The sequence below is a fragment of the Eulemur rufifrons genome, chromosome 2, assembly GCF_041146395.1.
Source record: "Eulemur rufifrons isolate Redbay chromosome 2, OSU_ERuf_1, whole genome shotgun sequence".
Taxonomy (NCBI): domain Eukaryota; kingdom Metazoa; phylum Chordata; class Mammalia; order Primates; family Lemuridae; genus Eulemur; species Eulemur rufifrons.
This window is the reverse complement of record NC_090984.1, coordinates 113,729,757-113,751,431: the sequence shown is the minus strand read 5'-3', so window position 1 is coordinate 113,751,431 and position 21,675 is coordinate 113,729,757. Positions and strand designations below refer to the sequence as shown.

General features: G+C 42.3%; 1 protein-coding gene across 1 annotated transcript in view; it reads right to left on the bottom strand.

The window, feature by feature from the left end:
• The window catches only part of TDP1 (tyrosyl-DNA phosphodiesterase 1), a 78,502-nt gene that overhangs the window by 8,721 nt on the left and 48,106 nt on the right, over positions 1-21,675 (bottom strand). Inside the window, exons 14-15 of the mRNA XM_069465213.1 lie at positions 10,598-10,700; positions 300-405 (exon numbers count right to left, since the gene is read on the bottom strand). Of these exons, the coding sequence (XP_069321314.1) occupies positions 300-405; positions 10,598-10,700 (209 nt within the window). The remainder of the gene's footprint in view (positions 1-299; positions 406-10,597; positions 10,701-21,675) is intronic.

The window sequence follows — 21,675 nt, the reverse complement described above, 5'->3', positions numbered from 1 at the left end:
GTTTTGTAGATGAGGTGTATTTAGTGTATTTTTGACTTATGATGGATTTATCAGGATATAGTCCCATGATAAGTTGAGTAGCATCTGTATAGGAACTATGAGAGTGCTAAGGGGTTCCAAGACCAACCAGTTTCAGAAGTGCAGCCCCAGACAGGATGACAAAGGGGCTTCTGCAAACCTGAGCTTCCAGAGGGTTCCATGAACCAGGCTCCCACTGAAACCAATGGCTTTCTCCTAGGCTGTTTATTTCTACTACTATGGTATTATCCACCCACAGTTTTCCTTCATCTGCGTCTCACCTTTACTTCCATACAGTTCTGGAGGGAGATCATACGGCACAGGAAAGGTGGCCGACTCCTGGTTGCCAGAGAAGAATTTCTGTTTCACTTTGAAACTGTCTAGGCCCTGCAGACACACAAAGGGAATCTATAATTACACTCCGTTTTCTGAAAAAAACCCGACGATTTTAAGAAGCAATCATATACGGTACAACAAAATTCAAGTTATTTCAGAGCTATTTTCAATTTTCATAGGCAAATATATTTACAACCTCCACAGATTATTTTGTTTTCTAAAAATAAGAGAGCTTTAATTTTCAGGAATTATGGCAAAGTTTGCAAAAGTTTAACAAAGGATATAAAGAAACAAACCAATTTGGATATGATAGCCCATTTCTACCAAACACTATGTACAGTCTGCAGGGAGTTTGTAAAATTGTACAAAAATACCTCAAAATACTTCCAATATTGCTATAGTAACAGGCTGTCTGCTCTGGAGTAAAAAGAAATAAAAGTTGCTCTCATGTATAATGAAAATGCTCCAATATAATGTGACAGAAGTATACAAATGAAAATTCTTCAAGACCTCCAAAATGCAAGGTTTATTCCAAGAAGTCCTGAACAGGACTGAAGTCCTGATTAATTTTAGTCTTCATCAGGGTGGAAGTTGAGGTTCTATATCTGGGCTGACAACACACTGCCATTTCCTTCTACCACAGGGCCAACCACAGTGCAGGTGCTTAGTACCTGGCTGTCGTCCCCCTACTGTGCTGCCACACACCGATCGTCTCTGGCCCCCTTCCTGGACCATCCTGGCACTCTGCTTGTTAGTCTGTCATTCCTTCTGTCCACCACCCAATTACATGTGCACTCTTCATATCCTAAATACCCACACATCAAACAATGCTAATGACTTATGAACCTGTAAAAACAACAAGGACTACAGATCTTAGTCTCCGTGACCATGTACCTTACTAAGGCGAGGCTAACTTTAACACCTAGCAAAGTCCTGGTGTGTAGGGGGTTCAAGAAATATTGAGCGATAGAAATGGGATTAAAGTACCTTCCATGTTTACTTTATAGGCTTCTGCGTAAGAGCAAATGAAACTGTGTGAAAGTGTTTTGTGCATGTTAAGACCTATAGGAAAGTATGGGGTTACAGCACTGATGAAGAAGGTGATCACTAATACAGTGAAAGGCAGGAGGTGACAGATGCCTGGGACAAGCTCCAGACAAAAATGGAAAAAATGACCTTCCAGTGCAGGATAAGGAAAGGCTTTGGAGAGACTATTTTAGCTGGGCTTTGATGAATTGGTGTAATTTTGATAAACAGATAGTAGGGAAGAACTTCAGGGGAGAGAGCAGCACAGTCAAAGGTAGAGTTGGTATGGCACAGGGCAGGCACACACCCGGGGATGGCAAGTCCACTAATGCAGTTGTCCCCAAGCTTTTTGGCACCAGGGACTGGTTTCATGGAAGATAATGTTTCCATGGACGGGGGGCAGGGGAGTCGAGGAAGGGGAGGAGCAGAGCTCAGGTGGTGATGGGAACAGCTGTAAATACAGATGAAACTTCGCTCACCTCCTGCTGTGCAGCCTGGTTTCTAAGTTTCACGGAAGGCAATTTTTCCACGGCACATTGCGGGGGTGGTGCTGGGCAGCGTGCAGCTCAGGCAGTGATGCCCGGCCTGGTACCCCGAGGGTTGGGGACCGTAGCACTAATGCGGAGGAGGGATGGGGAAGACATGGAGGGCAGCTGGGCCAGCTCCTCAGCACATGCAGCACTGGTATCCCTCCCTCACATCCTACCTTTGACACACTCTGGATCTGAGGAAACTCTTTAATCATCTCTCACTTTTATAGATTGCTTACTTGCTGTGTGACTCTAGTATGTTACTTAACCTTTCTGGGCCTTGATTTCCTCATCTATTAAGTGAGGATAATTGCACCTAGTTCATAGGGCTATTTTGAGGCCATAAAAGTTATTTAGAATGACCAGCCCAAAATAAGTATTCCAGGAAATAAACCAGCATAACAGTAAATATATTCAGGGTGTTCTCTGTGACCCTGGGGAAGAGGAAACATATTTGGAGATTAAATAGTTGCCCAAGGCCACACAGCTATTAAAAGTAGTAAGGCTGGAAATTGAACCCTACTTTTCTGATTCCTGGTCCTAGGTTCCTTCTGCCGAGCAAATGGTCTCACATTCATCACCAGGAGCCATGACAAAGGAAGAATTCCTTGAAAATTTAAGAGTCAATATTAACATTAAGGCAGGCCAAGTCAGGATGAGCCAAATTCTGGAAACCCTGGCATTTGTATATTTTTAAAAATAAAGAGGCCAGAGTTTGGGAAGTGATGCCAATTTAACGATTATTAAATACTTTTATGGAGCTTCAGGTAAAAAATAACCTCCTCCTTCTTTAGCTGCTAGCTTAATCCTGATATTTTCAAATGCATCATGGCAATGGGTTATGGTTCTTTATGGTCTGGACCCAGATCTAACATACTACATGCCTTATTCCATGGCTCCATTCTATGGTGTCTGACCTCAGATATAAGAAGATTTGAGCCATCCCTGTCTGACAGGAACCAATATGCTTTTTTATTGAATGCTATTTTTGATCCAAATTCTAGGGTATTATAAAAAAAAGTACCACTTTTCTCTTCAATCTGGATGTCAAATAATTTGAGGCTGTCTTCTAATTATCATCATTTATATATCACAGTGGTATCACTTGGCATTTTACAAAACAGAGGAAGGCACCCTCCCAGGCACACATACATAATAGACAGTTAAGACAATACATTTATAAAGCACCAGGTGAGAGGGTGGACATCTATCACACACAAGAAATTGCTGGCTTTTCCCTTCATCAGCTTTGGGAGTGAAAGAACTGGTTATTGTTGGGATGATTGAGATTTAGCAGCTTAGCTCAATCAGAGAGAACAAGAAGCATGCTCCAATTTCAGTTAGAGATGTAATTTATTTTTTTTTTAGTTGCATCTAATGTAGCAACCTGAAGTGGTAAAACCCTACACAAGGCATCAGGTTTTCCTGGGTAAAACAGTGATAGGAGCTGAGCTTGCCAGAGGAGTATACTTAATCAAAGATGAGCTAATTGACAAGGAAGTGAATTTCAGGAAGGTGGTGGCATGTTCTTCCTGCAAGGCAGTGCACGATCAACTACTGAAGTATTTCCAGACACAGACTTAGGAAAAGCTTCATGGAGAAGTGTAAACCTAACAGGGGTTTAAAGGATGAGTTTTTGATAAACAAAGGGCTGTTTGAGTGTGGTAGAATACAGAGTTCAGAAGGGAAAAAAGACCACAACATCACACAAGTGACATCAAGATTTTAATTCAAAGCTCACAGAGTATCAGCTTCTGCTTTCAGCACTTCTGTGGAACTGTGTGGTTTATATGCTGTTGCTGCTACTGCTAATATCAACCCTTACCGAGCACTTGCTAAGCACCAGGCACTCTTCTCAACACTTTACAGGTCATAACTCAATTCTCATGTGATTCTGTGAGTTGGCTTCTACACCATCCCCATCGTACAGCTGAGAATAACGGGGCTAAGTCTAACACAGCTCGTAAGCAGGGTCCCAAATCTGGTCTGTCTCACTTCAAAGTCCATCTTATTTCTATCAGTTTGGCTCCTATAGATCTGAGATCCCTACATTTTCAAACTGTGTATTCTGGGAGAGTCCCTTTTGTTGGTCCTTGGGATCTCTCCAGTGTGTTCTCCCATATTATGTCTCTTCCCAAGTTATTTCAGAGTCTCTGAGGCCAAGAGGAGCAGCCCAGGATCACACTAGTAAGCGGCAGTGGCTGCTACAGCCTACGCACAGTATGCTAACTAGTACTTGTGGGAGATGAAGCCCAGGGGAGTGAGGGGAGAGGACAGGAAAGGAGGCTGGGAGGCATGCTGTTCCAGCTCCCAGCAGACCTTGATGTCACACAAAGGAATCTAGACATTGTCTCATGGGCCAAGGGGAACCACTGAGAGTTTAAGCGCAGAGGAACATAGACCCTGACATGTGGGGGAAACACAGCTCCAGAAGCAGAGTAGCAGCTGAGATGGGGAAAAAGAGAGTCAGTTAATCCAAGGGAGGGAGATGACTGTAGGAGCAGGCAGCGAAATTCTTGCCAGGGCAGATGAGATTGGACAGGTGAGAGGAAGGAACAGAATGCTAGGGTTGTGGCTTTGTTAGCTGGATATGAGAACATCAGAGTTACCAAAAAAGGCCACATGAAACTGTTCCCCAGCTATGGCCTTCCTGGGAAACCCTGGGAGCCCACAGCTGATGGGCTGGGCCAAGGCACAGGGCAGAGGTGGTGCAGGGAGGGAGGACGAGGAGAGGGTTATGGTGGTGGCTCTTGTAAATTTTTTTAGTTCTTCCAACCACAGCCATAAGAGAGCACATACCTGTGGCATGTGCCATTTTTGACAACAAAAAGACAATAAAATAGTTTAACCAGGACAGAGAAAAGAGAAAGTAGAGACTTGACTTTTTGGAGATTTGATTGAAACACTTTTGATTCTGACCATGGAAAAGTGGGAACCCATTACGGAATAGTAAGTGAACCTGGGGCTCAGAGGAGGCTGAGAGTGTCTCATCTTAAGACAAGCACAGGACCACTTGGGCTACCTTCATCTGGAAGGTAACAGTACCGAATGTTGTTCCAGGCTTCTCAGGTGGTTGGTTACATGCATTATTCCCAGTGGTAGGAGGCATTCCAGCCACAATGCATTAGGCAGGCTCAAGCCCAGGGCCTACTCAGTATCTGACAAAGTATGTGCTCAATAAACACCAAAAGGAATGAAGTGCAAAGAGAAACATTTGTAATTCCCTGATAGACACACAAATGCCTTAGGGTCTGGAACATAGCTACTGTTCTTTAAAATCCTCAGATCTTTCCTATACTGAGATTTTTCTGAACCTTAATGAGTTAGTCTAATTTAAAAGTTAAATACACTGAAAGTAAAGGGACAACCCAGAAAACATTATAATTGATAAGCTGATACTAGACTTCAAAGAATAAAGTCTTTGATTTAAATCAGCAAACTTTTATTAGGCACCTAGTACGAACCAAACATCACTAAGTGCTGAGCACACAAAGTCAAATGTACCTTGACGTTAATCTCCAAAGCTCTTCAAAGTGTTCTTAATGAAAGGGAAAGCTACTGACAACTTGTTCTAATTGCAAGTTAATTTGATCTCAAAAGGATATATTTCTGGATTCATTCATTTAATTGGAACAAGTAGTGCCAGGGACTCATGAGCCTCCAGAGGTTTCAAATGGCATCTTTACTATGAATGGGAAATGCTGGCTCTCCAACCACTATAGTTTTTAGGCCACCGGAGAGTCACGTCACATGGCCACTTGGTTGCTGAGTGACACGTCCTAATCATGGCTGCGGGGGAAGCAGAGAACTGCAGGGTCCTTCTAGGTGAGGATTCTGTAGTGTTCGACACTGTGCTGTTCTGGACACTAAACTTGACTGTTTGCAACAATGGCCTCCAGTCAGCGTTCTGGAACACAGTGAATGACATGGTCCACTGGTGAAGGACAAAAGTGGCAACTCCAGTTGCTGATAACTCAGAAATGTGGGTGTTATGGACACAGAGTTCTGTCCAAGAAGCACAAAGGTGGGCTGATCTCAAGGAACTGAATTCTGGATAATGTCCAGTCAGAGGATGACTACAAAATTTTGTATTAAGTAAGTCTATTTGGCAAATATGTAACTAAAAACATTAAAAGGCAAGTCTTGCTAGTACTGAGGAGAGAAACATAAAAAAAGAAATAACATCAGTCCTTATTTATTGACAAACTGCATTGTCAGTAAATATTCTAAGATTACAATTAATACATTTATTAAATGAATATATAGGGACTGGCATTTTTAAAGTACTGCAATAGGTTCCTAAGGGTGTATTTTAATTTCAACAAGACAGCTACACATAGGCTATTCCATGCTGCAAATTGCTTACATCATGATTTATGAACATATTTAAGTACCCACTACACGCAACAGCCACTGGACCAAATGCAGACTCCACAGACACTGTTTGTACATTTCCCTTCACATTAGTTAGTATGGGGCCATGTGTACTCTAGGAACTTAAAGGAAACATCATCAACTAACATTTACTAAAAGCCTCCCACATGACCCATGGGAAAGCAGCTCAATCTCATGAAGGAGACACACAAATCAACAGGGGTCACGATACAGTGGGAAATGTGATGAGCCCCAGGTTCTAGAAAGTTGTAGGGTGCAGAGGAGGGGCGCCTGGAGTGAAGCGCAGTAGGTGAAGGTGGGGATGTAAAGGTGCCATTCCCAATGCAGGTTAGGGGTGGCTAGCAGGGAGGACCTGGCCCACAGGGAGAACCGTGAGTTCTGCATGGCTGGAACACAAAGTACCAGGAATGAGAGGTCAAGGGTGAGGCCTGGGTAGTCAGGAGTCAGCTCACAAAGGATGCCATGCCAAGGATCCTGTATTCTACCTTACAGGATTTGAAGCAGGTGGGTAATGTAACTAGATTTGTGGTCTACAAAGACCATTTTGGCAGCAGGCTGAGGAATACCATGAGGAGGTGAGGTGGGAGCTACGATAGTAAGAGAAGACATGACCTGCATGCAGTGGTTAGAGGGATGGCCAGAGGGAACAGATTATCAAGCAGTATTAAGGAGTCAGAAATGACAAGATTTGGCTGCTACATAGATATGGGGATGAAGGAGTTGTCAAAGATGATTTCTGCACTTGAACTAGGACAGTGGGGTGAATGGTAACAGTAATTAACAATTAGATTTTTAAAACAGTGTGATCCAAATGATGATTTTGATATCTGCAATGTATCCTCAAGTACCTTTTGAATAATGTAAATTATAATCACAATTTAAGAATTATACTTCATAAGATTCAAATTCTCTGAAAACTGGCCTGATGAGACCACTAACCCTGCTTAGAAAACTGGTGGCTTCCTACTATCCGAGTGGGATCAAGGCCAACCCTAATCTCCTTCGTGTCGGGATTCCAACCTCCCATGGCTCATGCCCCACACCCTGTCCCCATTCCGGGCACATGGAACTGTTTGTTCTTTCCCAGATATAACATGTACTGTTATCTCTGTCTAGAAGCCTCAGCTCCCCTTATAGTGGGTTAAGCCTGTGCTCATTTCTCAAAACCCAGATGGAATGTCACCTCCTTGAGGAAGCCTTTCCCAAGTCCCCCAGGCAGATAACACGCTCCCTCTCTTCTCAAAGCCCTTATATTTTAAAGGCCCCATATCCCTAGTTCTTGTCACATACTGTAATAATTTGTGTCTGTTCCCTCAAGTTATCCCTGAATTTCCCAAAAACGAAGATTCCATCTCATCCTTAATCCTATCCCCAGCAGGAGGCAGAGGGTGCTTATGGAACTGAACTGAACGTCCAGGAAGCTGATCCCAGGCCGCTGGAATGTTCGGTTACGAGCCTGGGATATACTTTTAGGAGGGAAACACTGAGTTGTTCTGCTGGGCAGGCTCTCCTTCACAAGCTAAGCATCGCATTCCTGTGCTCATATAAACTCAGCAAAATGACAAATTACCTCATGGCACAGATCTTTGGGTTGTCTTCAAAGTCAAAACCATAAATGTTAATTCGTTGAAGGCCGAGCAAAGGTCTACTACTTTTCCAGAAGCTTCACATAACAGTAAACAACACAGATGTTGTGATATAGTCGCTTAAAAACAAAGTTTCCTGTAATGCAAAAACCTGACAATGCTTCTCTGAATGGCCAGCACCAGAGCCACAGAGCCATGACAGTGGCAGCAAGCAACCCAGATAGGAGGTCACCGCTGAGGCCCCCAGGAGCGGGCCCCCTCCCTCCCTCCCAAGTCTCAGCTGTTCAACAATTCCTCTGATGCCGTGACACTCCCCCCAGCATCTTTTCAATAAACTCTCTCCTTCTGTGGGCTCAAGTTGGTTTCTATAAAACACAACCAAAAGAACACAAATGCCCCCTTCAGTCCTCTGGCGTCTGCTCACTCAGGCTAGACACCTCCCTTATATATTAGCACTCAGCTCACACCTGGGATGTCTCTTGTCTTATTACTCACATATAGGATTCTCTATCTGACTTCTGCATCCACCATGGCCAATATGACTATTAGCTCCTGGGGAGGGCAAGGTCAAAACACTTCTGCGTATTGTCCACAATACCTAATTACGGCACCTTGCCAAAAGTCATTTATGATTCACTGGAGGACACAGACAACCCAACCAAATGGGAAAGTGACTGATGGCAAGACAGGTGCAGTCTGTGGGTCCTCATCAGTGTTGTGCAGGAACATGCTGGAAAGCACTGTTTCAGGCTCTGTAATCCCGAGACATGCCAACAAACTGACTGTTGGAGAATCTGTTACCATCTTAGTATGTTAATTATATATCACCTTAATTAGGGCCCAGCTCTTGAATCTGTTGGTATACACTGAAGGGGTGGAATCTGTTTTTTATATTCTTGTCTGCTGATCTTTTTAAATTATGGAATCTCTATTCTACCTAGAACGTGCTACAGTGGGGCTCCTTTCTTATTCCAAAGATACAGAAATAAGAGCCCAGTATAAAGTCAGTTTGGGGATTCTAATGATTATTGTCACTTTCTCTATTGGCCTTCTGTAATGTACAGTCAGAGAAAGAATATCTGAAAAATTAGTAGCTTAGAGGTCTAGAGGACCTGGAAGGGCAACATATTTCTTTCCTATTACCATTTTCATGATCAGAGATCAGGTTAGAGCAGTCACAAAAGACTAGATTTTTGCAAATGCTGACAACAAAAGCCAAACGAGAATGACATGGAATTTATTCCATTGCTTATTAGTGGGAGATAATTCCAGCCTCAGTTTAAAGCCACAGTCACTATAGTCACACCAAATTACTGAATGCTGCTATCTGTGTTGTGACTTCACTGGTTCCCAGGAGCTGTGACAAAGGGCTGTGGAAGTTGAAATCTTTAGCTGCAAGCAACATGTAGATCTGCTTTGTTTTTACTCTGCAGGAGAGAGACAAAACATGCTGAAATCTTAAGATAACACCCTCAAATGAGGCCAGGTACAGGGTCTTGTAGTGAAATTCTTAGATGAAAAGGAAAAGAACTGATAAAGACTGGAAGGGGAGGAGAGAGAAAGGGAGAAAAGAGCTCTTCACCTGAGAAGTGAGAAGAGAAACAGTGGACAACGTCAGGGGCCTGGGAGGGAAGGTGCTCTCCAGTGGGCCTGAAGACCAAATTCCCATGTGTCATGTGGGTCCAGATTTCAGTCTACGGACAAGCACACAACACCCCTCAGCTAAATATTATGGTCCAAAGTGGTTCACGACAGAGCTGTGTCACATGTGTTTATCATAAATTCAACTATAGCAACCAGCAAACAAGCAAAGGGGAAAAAATCATTAGCCAGCTCATCATGAGGGCAATTCTGAGCATATGTTCAGAGTGAGTGTGAGGAGGCGAGATGGGAGATCTTGGGGCCTCTCTGCCTCTCATAGGGGGAATGTCTCTCTGGTCCAAGTGTGGTTCTCATGTTTAAAGAAACAGAGAGTTTGTACAACCCAGTCCCTATAGGCAAGCCAGCCAATTCGTCTAGAGCGTTTGGCTGCAGAAACCTCAAGCTGTTCCAAGCAGAAACCTCAAGCTGGGAGACAAGCTGGCTGTGCTGGACATCCCAAGAGACAGCTTGCAACATGGTGCCTTTCCAGGGGGCTCACTGGGCAAGAAGCATGTGTCCTTTGTGATCCCCTGAACTCCAGCTGCTGATGCGAGATTCTCTGCTTCCAGCTTATGCTCCTGCCAGTTCCTTTCCAGGTGCAATGCCATTCCCACCTCTCTACACGCACCCTAAATCCTAGGCATCCTTGAAATACCCCCACCAAGCGCTCCTGCTTCCTAACTGCATCCTCCAATCAATGAATCACCCCTCCTAAAATGTCTTATGCTTGGCTGGGCCATTCCTTTGGTGACTTGTTACTAACTACCTTGTGATAAACCTTCACATCATGGTTCACAGTATTTACCTAAATATTATTAACTTTACCCGAAGCACTAGTGTCAGTTTCTAATTAAGCACATGCCTTGAGAGCAGGTATCCAGCTGTACCTAGATTAGTGAGTGTTCAGTAAGCTCATGAGCACAGACTGGTGGTTAAGAGCACAGGCCCTGGGTCAAGAATCCTGACTCTGTTACCTGATGACCTTGGTCAGGCCACTGCAACTAGAGGAAGAGAACCCAACTCATTTCACAGGTGACCAACTGGGCAGTTGGAAGAGACACTTACAAATGCTGAAGGGAGGAAAAGGACGCCAAGCTCGTAGGAGCGGATCATGAGCTGGGCACCGTTCTTCTCTAACGCTCCCCAGGCGGCTTTGGACAGATTTGCGCTGCAGAGACAAGGATACAGAAAGGGCTGACTCAGTGAGGCATCTCAGTGCGGGTCAAACTTGCACAGCTGCAAGAGCATCGGGTCAAAAAAATACATAGCCGCAATCACGTTCATTCAGTTTCCAGCAGATTTATGGCATTTTTGAAAAGGGAACTTAAATCCTGCTATACTATAATCCTCAAGATTTATCTAATTGCTAATTTGGGATAGCTTTATGCTCATCTGCATATTCCTGGCAGCAGCTATTAAAATAATTATCTTTCTGTAGGGTTTTTCTGTTTAAAACCCTTTTCCTTTTCATGACCTTGGGGTAGCCAGGATTTCTGGGTTTATTGTTTATAAAAGTAGCATTTAAGGAAAAAACTATGTTAACATTACCTTACACAGTAGTATCTTAAACTTCATATTTCCTTTCTCTCTCTTTATTTTTTTTCGCCAGTTAGTGGTAATTTCTACTTTCAATCTAAAGAAAACAGTTCTGAGGGCACTAGATTGGTATTTGTATCTGGAAAGACATGATGCATTTAGAATGTTTTATATGTTCAAAGAGTTGTGGCTAAAAAATTATATGGTGCAGCTGGAGGAAGGAAACTCGGAACTGCCCACACGGGAGGTGACAAGACACACATCAGGATGCTCAGGAGTGGAGATGACTAAGTACTGAAGTGAGGGCTTTACAGACTCTCTTTTTCAGCAAATGCGGCAGAGAACTCTCTTCCAGTGATTGATTAACATAAACCCTCCATAAACTTTTTTGCCAGTTAGGCTCACCCAAATTCTATTTCATTTTTAAAACATAGTAAGGGTGGGAGGTGGGTATGGAATGAGAAATTATCTACTGGTAACTAATTGGGGGAGGGTTACACAAAAAGCCCAGACTTCACTATGCACTACATCCATGTAACAAATCTGCACACATACCCCATAATTCTATAAAAATAATAAAAACAAACAAAACGGTAAAACCTCAGCTATTCAGAACCCTTAAAGCCTGACTTTGTGAATGACCGAGTATTTCAAGATTCATTCACTGATGCATCAAGTATTTTCCTGAGCTATATGCTGGAATTGCTGTCTGTTGGAATGGGAGAGTCAAACAAAAACAGTTACCAGTAAGATGAAAACAATGATTTCTGTTAAGGGTTCAATGAAAACAGAAGGAAGAATGTGGAAATCAGAGTTAAGGAAAACTCTTGAAGTGATTAAGCTCACTTAAAAAAAAGCGTATTTACAGACCCTTCCTGCCTTCTTAAATGGACCACACTGAGGGTAGGGAACCCTCCTTTGATGCACAAGGGCCACAATCACGAATGCCACTGTGATGTATCACAGAGATTTAAAGTGCAGAGGAAGTTGGATGTTTACAATAAACTGGTATGACTCTAGGAAAAACGTTTTATTTGAAAGTCCAAGGCCACAGGTTGCTTTTGGGTTTCTCACCTAAAAGCAAAAAAAAAAAAAAAAAAAAAAAAAGGTGATCTCCTGGGCAAAGACAGAGGTCTAACAGCAAAATGAAACAGTGAATGTGAGGTGGAAATAGTCTTCCTATGAAAGTTTTTCTCACTTTCTAGACTATTATCTTCTGGGTAACTCTTCACTGTTGGCATCATAATACTACAGCCCAGAGGCACCTTTTGGAAAGCTGTTCTCATTTGTTCCTCACTAGTCATGTTTTCTCACCATTCCAAGATTGAAGGCTTATTCCAAGGTAAAGTTCAATGGAGACCATGAGGATACCCTTTCATTCTAATCCCTCCATTGTACTTGGCTTCTAACAGAATTCCAAGCATTTGGAACCTTAAAAACTCTATCTTGAATATTGAGAGACTCTAATCCCTCCATTGTACTTGGCTTCTAACAGAATTCCAAGCATTTGGAACCTTAAAAACTCTATCTTGAATATTGAGAGACTGAAAGTCACTTGCAGGTAGATAAATAAACATTCCTTGAGATATCATCTTTAAATTTTTCACATTCTGGATAATACTTTCAATCGGTAGCTGCTGGGGCAGCCAGGAGGATAGGGTATATATTTCCAAACTCTTACCCTGAGGCTGTGTGTGTAGGGTATGGGGTAGTATAGACAATCATCTACAGCAAAAGCACCCACACATCTTCCATGAGGCAGTGACACCACAGGGCTCTTTTGATCCTGAAATTCCGAAAGAGTTCCAGCTTGTCCTCCTTCACACAGGATCCCCTGTCTTCTGCCTGTCTTGGCTTCTGCTGAGAGCTCATTTCTACCACCTTGCTCCCCCTATCCTCATTCTTCCATCTTTCTTCTGTCTCCTTCTGGACTGGGCTGTTTCTCCCCCCCAATGCTGTGGTTTATTCTCTTGTTGTTGGATACTGAATGAAGCTTCATCACTAAAGAGGGGTGGAATATTTAATTTACTACGGATTCTTTCAGGTACAGGGCTATTCTGTGAGATGGAGAATTCTAGAGGGTAGGATTCTGGATGTCTCATGTTCTACCATCCACCAGAAACTCTGCTCAGACCACTAATAAAGTAATGATGATAAAACAGCTTCTGGGGGACAGAGGTGTGTCAGCCATGGTTCAATCACAGACATACAACTAGCAGATTATATATGTACAGGAATCTGTTATCATGTAATTGCGGGCGCTGGTTAAAGTCTTCATAAGCTGTCATCTTTGTCCTGCTACTGAAGCTGGAAGTCTCCAGGACAGGCAGAAGCCAGGGCCTTCATCACAGAGCTAAACATATACACCTGGTGAGGCCAGGGATTAGAGAAGCCAGAGGAGGACCCAGCAGAGGACACAAGATCCAGCTGCTTCCCCATGCTGAGGTGAGCCAGCACATAGTGACATGTATGTTGAATTATAAAATGGCTGCTGCTTCACACTGGCCCTCCAAATAGCTCATAAGAATATCCCTTGGGGTCCACCCTAATCAGAAACACATAAGAAAAAGAATTCTGGAAAACGTGGTTCAGCCTAGCCAAGCTGACCCATTACCAAGTATTATAAACTGAATGTTCATGTTCCCCTAGAATTCATACACTGAAATCCTAACCCCCCAATGTGATGGTATGAGGAGGTGGGACCTTTGGGGGGGGTGATTAAGTCATGAGGATGGAGCCCTCATGGATGGGATTGGTACCCTTATAAAGGAGACCCCAGAGAGCGGCCTTGCCCTCTTTCTACCATGTAAGGACACAATGAGAAGTCAGCAGTCTGCAACCCAGAAGAGGGCCCTCACCAGAACCCAACCATGCCAGTATTGAAATTCTAGTCTCTAGAACTGTAAGAAAAAAGTTTCTGTTGCTTATAAGCTGCTTTGTATAGCAACCTGAACTGAATAAGGCACTAAGCTGACTAATGGTCAGTTATTCAGTTAGGCAGTGTATTAGGACCCTTGCCTACAAGGAGCATAAGTGGTAGTAGAGTACTCTGCCACAGCTTCTAGGGCATGGCTGCTAATTACAGGTTTGATCTCAGTCCACACTACGAAAATTTCAGCCCAAAGTTTAAGTTTTTGAGAGCAAACTTTATGACATTTAATGAAAAATCCCTAAACGAAATCTCAAGAGAGCATAGGAACGACATGGAAGGTACATGGAAAAGAAAGGCAGGCAAATGTTAAGAAAAGTACCCTGGACCCTGAATCAGGAGTAGAGGTTTTTGTCTCATTTCCTCTACTAACTGTGACTCCTTAAGCCACTCTTCTCTCTGGACTTTAGGTTCCCGTCTCTAGAATGAGGACTGTTAGCCTATGAAATCAAAATTCCATTTCCAAGCAAGAGTCCACAACGACCAGACTAGACAACCATGTTCACATTAACTAGGGAGCTCCCCTCCGGTACGTACTCTGATCCTAAGATAAAATCCCTGATTTTCACCGGGAGTCTACCACTGAGGATTACTTGTATGGATGTTCATGATAACATACTGGGGTAACAACAGCTGTACGAGAAAGGATGGGGGAGCTATGAAGATGATCTCTGGGCCAAACTCTGCTCCATGCATCTTTCTTTCTTTTGAGACAGGGTCTTGGCTCTGTCATCTGGGTTAGAGTGCCTAGAGTGCAGCGGTGTCATCATAGCTCACTGCAACCTCAAACTCCTGGGCTCAAGTGATCTTCCTGCATCAGCCTCCTGAGAAGCTGGGACTACAGGTGCATGCCACCACACTTGGCTAATTTTTCCATTTTTTTTCATAGAGATGGGGTCTCGCGCTATTGCTCAAGCTGGTCTTGAATTCCTGGGCTCAAGCGATCCTTCCACCTCGGCCTCCCGAAGTGCTAGGATTACAGGCTTGAGCCACCACGCCTGGCCTTCCATACATCTTTCAAAGTCTAAACTTTGGTGACCATAGCAGCTGTCATTGTCACTGTTTGTTTGAGCACCTGTTAGAATAGCTAATTGGATTCACTTTTATGTTTTTGTTAGAAGATGCATGAGTCCCTAAGGATGACTGCTGTTATGGGAACAAGTGTCCACTGATAAAATATTTCATCGTTAATTACTTAGTCTAGGCAGCAGCTACACAAGGAGTGCAGAGACAACTTACAGGTTGAGGTTTTGGCCACCATACTTCTAGAAGATCAGGGCTGGGGGGACAGATACATGCACAGACAGATGCAATGAAAGAGAAGGTTAACAGTGGATGTAGGAGAAGATGTAGACTGAGCAGCTGTGTGGTGAGGGGGAAAAGGATGACTGCAGGCAACACTGCTGTTGTCCTTTTCCTAAAACTCCATGGTTGTGTGTCTGCCACAAACACACAGACACTGTATAAGCTACCTTTCATTTTGCATTCACTGTAAGTTTTTTTTTATTGCCCTTAGGCTCTTGTTTTATGGACTGAAAATAAGTTTCACAAGTAACACAGATATCTTTGACCTTACCTTACTCAATTTTTCAGTAGCATGTGACTTCCACTACAAGAAACTGTTCACCATCCCACTGGCTTAATTGAAATATAATATTTTTCCTTGTTTTCTGTTACATTTTGGCTTGCTTTCTTCTTTCATCCTCTCTGGTTATGCCTTTTCTTCTACCAGATCTCTCAATATTGAAAAGCCAGGAATCTATCCTCTTTCATGTCAAGATATTAACATAGACATTGGTTCCGGACTCTTAATGAGACCGGCAGAAACAAAATCTATCTGGAGGTACAGAGATCCACTCATGTCACAGAGAATCCTTACAGTTAAAGCCTCAATGAACAGACAATCATAAACCCAAATTTCAAAACATAAGAAAAAATAATCCAAATCTAACATGAGCAAAAGATAACAGAAAATAGGATTAGAACTCCAAGAACTTCAGATGGATTGATCAATTAGATAACTTAAAAATAAGTGTATCTGAAATGATTTAAAAGTAAAAGAAATACAAAAGAAATAATGAAACAAGAAAAAAAGCAAATTCAATAATAATAGCAGCTAATACACAGCACCTATTACCTGTCAGGCAGTGTTTTAATTCCTTTACATATTCTCACTCTATTAATCCTCATTCTAAACTATTAGATATCTAGACTATTATTAACCTTATATAACAGATGAGAAAACTCAAGTAATTTGTCCAAGGTTTTACAGGTTTTTATAGGCAATAAGTGGCAGAACAAGAATTTGAACTCAAGCTGCCTGACTCTGTTCTAAGCTCTAAACCCGTCAAGCATATGGTATCTCAGAAGGTCCGAAAGTGAAAAACAGTCATGGAAATTAAAAACTCTACTAATGAATAAAATAACACATTAACTACAGCTGAAAACAAAATTAATGAACTAGAAGAGAGATCTAAAGAAATTAAGTAGAATGCAACTCAGAGGCACAGAGATGGAAAGTAAGACACTAAAGATAGAATGAGGATCTAATAAGCATCTAGTAAGAGTTATGGGGAAGTAAAAAAGGGTGAGAGCCAATATGCTAAGAAATAATAGCCAGTAATTTTACTGAATGGTTGAATAATCAGATCTTCATATTGAAGAAATACAATATATCCTGCTAAGACTAAATAAAAATAAATCCATGCCTATTTATCCATTCTAGTTAAACTGAAGGACACCAAAGATAAGGAAAATCTTAAAAGTAGCCAGAGAGAAAAGATAGATTTTCCATAAAAAAACAATAATTATAGATGGCAACTTCCTAACAGCAACAAGTTAGTTTAAAAGCCAATGGAAAAAATTCTTTAAAGAACTGGGAGAAAATAACTGCCCAATTAGAATTTTAAATCCAGTTAAATTATCACTAAAAAATGAGGGCAAAAACAGAGGCAGTTTTAGAAAAACAAATCAGAGAGTTTATTGCCAGAAAGAGTGCTTCAATAAAATAACTATACAGGATACAGTTCAGAAATGGCCACATCCCAGACAACTGACAATACCAACTGTTGGCGACCTGTGGAGCAACAGAAACTTATTCATTGCTGGTGAGAATGCAAAATGACAGTTACTTTGGAAGACAGTTTGGCTGTTTCTTACAACTTGTACTTTTACCACATGATCCATGCTTCTTGCAATTTGCCCAACAGAGTTGAAAACTTATGTCCATACAAAAACTTGAACACAAATGTTTCTACCAGCTTTACGAATAATTGCCAAAATGAGGAAGCAACCACGATGTCCTTCAGCAGATGACTGGATAAACTGTGGTACATCTAGACAGTGGAATACTATTCAGTGCCTAAAAAGAAGTTAGCTATCAATCCATGAAAAGACATGGAGGAACCTTAAATACATATTGCTAGGCAAAAGGAAACAATTTGAAAATTACTACCAACTGTAATTCCAACTATATGATATTCTGGAAAAGGCAGAACTCTGAAGACAGTAAAAAGATCAGCGGTTGCCAGGGCTTCGGGAGCAAGGTGGGAGAGGAAGGGAAGGATGCATACGTGGTGAACATAGGAGATTTTTAGGGCAGTGAAACTAGTCTGTAATGGCAGATACATCATTACACATTTGTTAAAGTCCACAGAATATACAACACAAAGAGTGAATCCTAATGTAAACTATGGATTTTAGTTAATAATAATATATCAATATTGGCTCATAACGTGTACCACACTAATGCAAGATATTAATAACAGGGAAAAGGTGGGGAGTGGTGGCTATATGGCAACTCTCCATATTTCCCACTCAATTTTTCTGTAAACCTAACCTGGTCCAAAAAATGGTTTATTTTTTAAAATGTAATTAACTATTAATATAAGGAAAAAAAGGCAAGGGACTAAATTATTTATGATTTTAATGTAACTTCAATAAAAATACCATCACTTTATTTTCTTAGAGCAAGACAAGTTATTATTGACTTTATATGGAAGAATAGCCAGGAAAATCCAAGAGGATTTCCTTTACAAAATGTAGATGTATGTCCCCCAATTTAATATAGATGAGATATTGATACACATATGTCCCCCAATTTTTAATACAGATAAGTGACAAAGTGCCAGGAATATAGTAGCATGGTTAAAATTAAACCAATTATGCACATGTTGAACCATCCTGTGAGATTAAGTACCAAAGAAGATGCAACACATCAGCTGTGTTTCAAGGGTGGGTATCATCTTTTATAGATAATATATTAACAAAGAAATGCCAGCAGAAAAATAAAAATGAAAATGATTATAATGCATGTTTTCAAACAGATAAGCAAGAGCAGGGTACTACACAAGATTAGATACTTGGGTATGGGCTTTTGCAAGTATAAATTCTGACAAATCACCAAATAGATGCAGATAAATTTATTTGCAAGCTCACTCTGTTCCTCAGTCATAGGAGTATGATGATCCCCAAGCAAAGTCTTTCATATCCACAGTGAACTATGAATGGAGGCTTTGTGTTCCATGGCTTAGTCCAGCCTCGTTGTCGACATAGCCTGTAAAAGGATCTATCTATCCTATTTTTTTTTTTTTTTTGAGACAGAGTCTCGCTCTGTTGCCCGGGCTAGAGTGCCGTGGCATCAGCCTAGCTCACAGGAACCTCAAACTCCTGGGCTAAAGTGATCCTACTACCTCAGCCTCTCAAGTAGCTGGGACTACAGGCACATGCCATCATGCCCGGCTAATTTTTTTCTATATTTATTTTTATTGTCCAGCTAGTATCTTTCTATTTTTAGTAGAGACGGGGTCTTGCTCTTGCTCAGGCTGGTCTCGAACTCCTGAGCTCAAACGATCCACTTGCCTTGGCCTCCCAGAGTGCTAGGATTACAGGAGTGAGCCACCGCGCCCGGCCTGCACTGGGTTTTAATGAGGAATGAATTAAATAATCAGGGTGAAAGTGCTTAGTAATTATAAAGCGCAACACAAAGGTAAGGCTTGGAAAGTATTAACACTTTTTTTTTTTTTTTTTTTTTGAGACAGACTGTCGCTTTGTTGTCCTGGCTAGAGTGAGTGCCATGGCATCAGCCTAGCTCATAGCAACCTCAAACTCCCGGGCTTAAGCGATCCTACTGCCTCAGCCTCCCGAGTAGCTGGGACTACAGGCATGCGCCACCATGCCTGGCTAATTTTTTCTATATATATTTTAGTTGACCAGATAATTTCTTTCTATTTTTAGTAGAGATGGGGTCTCGCTCTTGCTCAGGCTGGTCTCGAATTCCTGACCTTGAGCGATCCACCCGCCTCGGCCTCCCAGAGTGCTAGAATTACAGGCGTGAGCCACCGCGCCCGGCCAGTATTAACACTTTTAACAGAACTATGAAATATTAGAATGGGCCATGGAGGTGATCTATTATAATGATCTTAAATTTTTTAAAAAATCTACTTAGAGATGATTCACGGTCATATCACCACCCTTGCCTTCTTGCAGAAACTAATGGATAACCTTTGTTCAAGGAAAATATTTAAAGCGAACAAGCTGGACACGATGGCTCATGCCTATAATCCCAGAACTTTGGGAGGCTGAGGTGAGAGGATCACTTGAGGCCAGGAGTTCTGTACTAGGAACACAGCAGCATAGCAAAACCCCAGCTCTACAAAAAACAAACAAAAGGCCAGTATCTAAGGGTGAACCAGGAATTGCCTGTACTCCTCTCCCCCTGTCCACTGTTGTGGTAACCTCTGAAAGGGGTTTCCAGAATACAGAGCTCCAAGGAACACAGTGTGAAAACCACTGATTTAGCCCAACTCCTGGTTTTACAGGTGGGAAAACAGGCCTAGAGAACCGAAGCACATGTCTATAAAAGTGTGGTTGCAGACAGCAGATTGTTCGTATGGCCGGATAAGACTGAATGGTCCAACGTATGGTCAGTATTTGGTCAAGGTTCCTTAGAGACCTTGAAAAGCTTTCTGAAGAAGATTCTGCCTCTGATCCCTTCACAAAATCTGTGACGGCTGGTGCCTTGCCTGTGTTTTCCTGGGTCCCACAGTGGCTCAACCTAACAGGAACCATTCTTGTCTTTCTGGAGCCTCACAGTGAACAGCACCATGTATTGGTGCTGCAGAGCAATTGGAAGGTTTCCGCCAAGACCTTCTGAGACAGCTTGAGGAGTAGCCTCCTGGGGGCTGGTGACCAGCTCCACAAAGCATCTGTAAGTCTCCTAGAGAGCTGTGCTCACAACCTTACAGGCAACCTGCTTCATCCCTGCCTTCAGCCTGCCACTGAGTCCTGCTGATTTTCCTGCAATAATGTCTCTGTGCGAATGTCCCCCTGCTTTTCCATTCCACTGCTACCTTATGGTCCCATGTTTGGAATTTGGCATCAGTCTCTCAGTAGGCCTTTCTGCCTCCATGTTTTATTGCCTCTAATCCATCCCAAAACTATTTCCAGAAAGAGTATATGACTTGGAAGAAACAAAAAATCTGCATTCAAGTTCCTGTTCAACTATTAATATTTACTTGATGAGCAGCCTGAACTCTGTGCCTGTTTCTACGTTTATAAAATAGGTATTATAATAATACCTGTCTGTGTCCTTTAGATCTCAGAAAGCATGTGACGGCCTTATGAAAAAAATATTTCAATTATAAAGCCATGAATAGACATCAATAATATTAATAAACACTGATCATCTCGCTTCCTTGTTCAAAATATTCAGTGATCCCTAATAAAAAGTCCATCACTCCAGTGCCACCAAACCTGGTGCCATCCACTTGTCAGGCTTCTCTCTCATCTCACTATACAACATTCTGTGCCAGCCTAGGTAATCTCTCCCCCTACCCCAACCCACCTTGTCTCAGAACCTTCAAGTTCAAGATTTCTTCTCGGCCTATCAAATATCTACTCTATCAAGCACAAAAGGTACCATTTCCTGAAGCTTCATCGAGTTATTCCACACAGAAGTAATCTCTCTTACCGAACCATCCCCGCCCCGTGCTTATTAGCAGGTACTACCCTGGATGCCCTTAGCTGCTATGGTGTAGATTCCCCTGAACCGACACACTAAAATCTAACTACATATCCATCAAGCTGTCCGTAGATCAGCAGATCCAGTTATCAATATCCCAAGGTTAGGGACATCGGTAGGCCCACAGGCTCAGCACGGTATCCTGAATACGTACTGAATGTGTATTCACAAATGGCAGAACAGATGAGTAAAAAAACTCAACGATGATATGAGACTTAAAAACAAAGTGGGACAATAGAAGAGCCAGACAATTCAGGCTATGGGTGGCATTTACCGCTACACGATGTGGCTGAGTTTAGTATGAACAGACTGGAGGTACTCAAGAGATTTTTGTCAGCTGCCCAGATGTTGACTAGTAAATGGGAATTGGATGACCATGATGAAGTGTTTTAGAAAAGCACTGAAACTTTAGATACTTTAGATAAAGCCTGGCATGGGATAGACACTCAAACACTTGCTGAATGAACTCAGAGAGGCAAGGCACACAAAAGCTGGGAAAAAAACAGCATCAGGTGACTCACTGCCAGCCACACAGTCCTTCTGTTCAGCAAGGGACACAATGACAGAATGGCAGAAACTGAAATCTTTCCAGGTGGGCAATATGGTGGGGTAAAGCAGAGGACAGGAAGCCAGGGCATTCTGGGTGGAGGGCCTGAG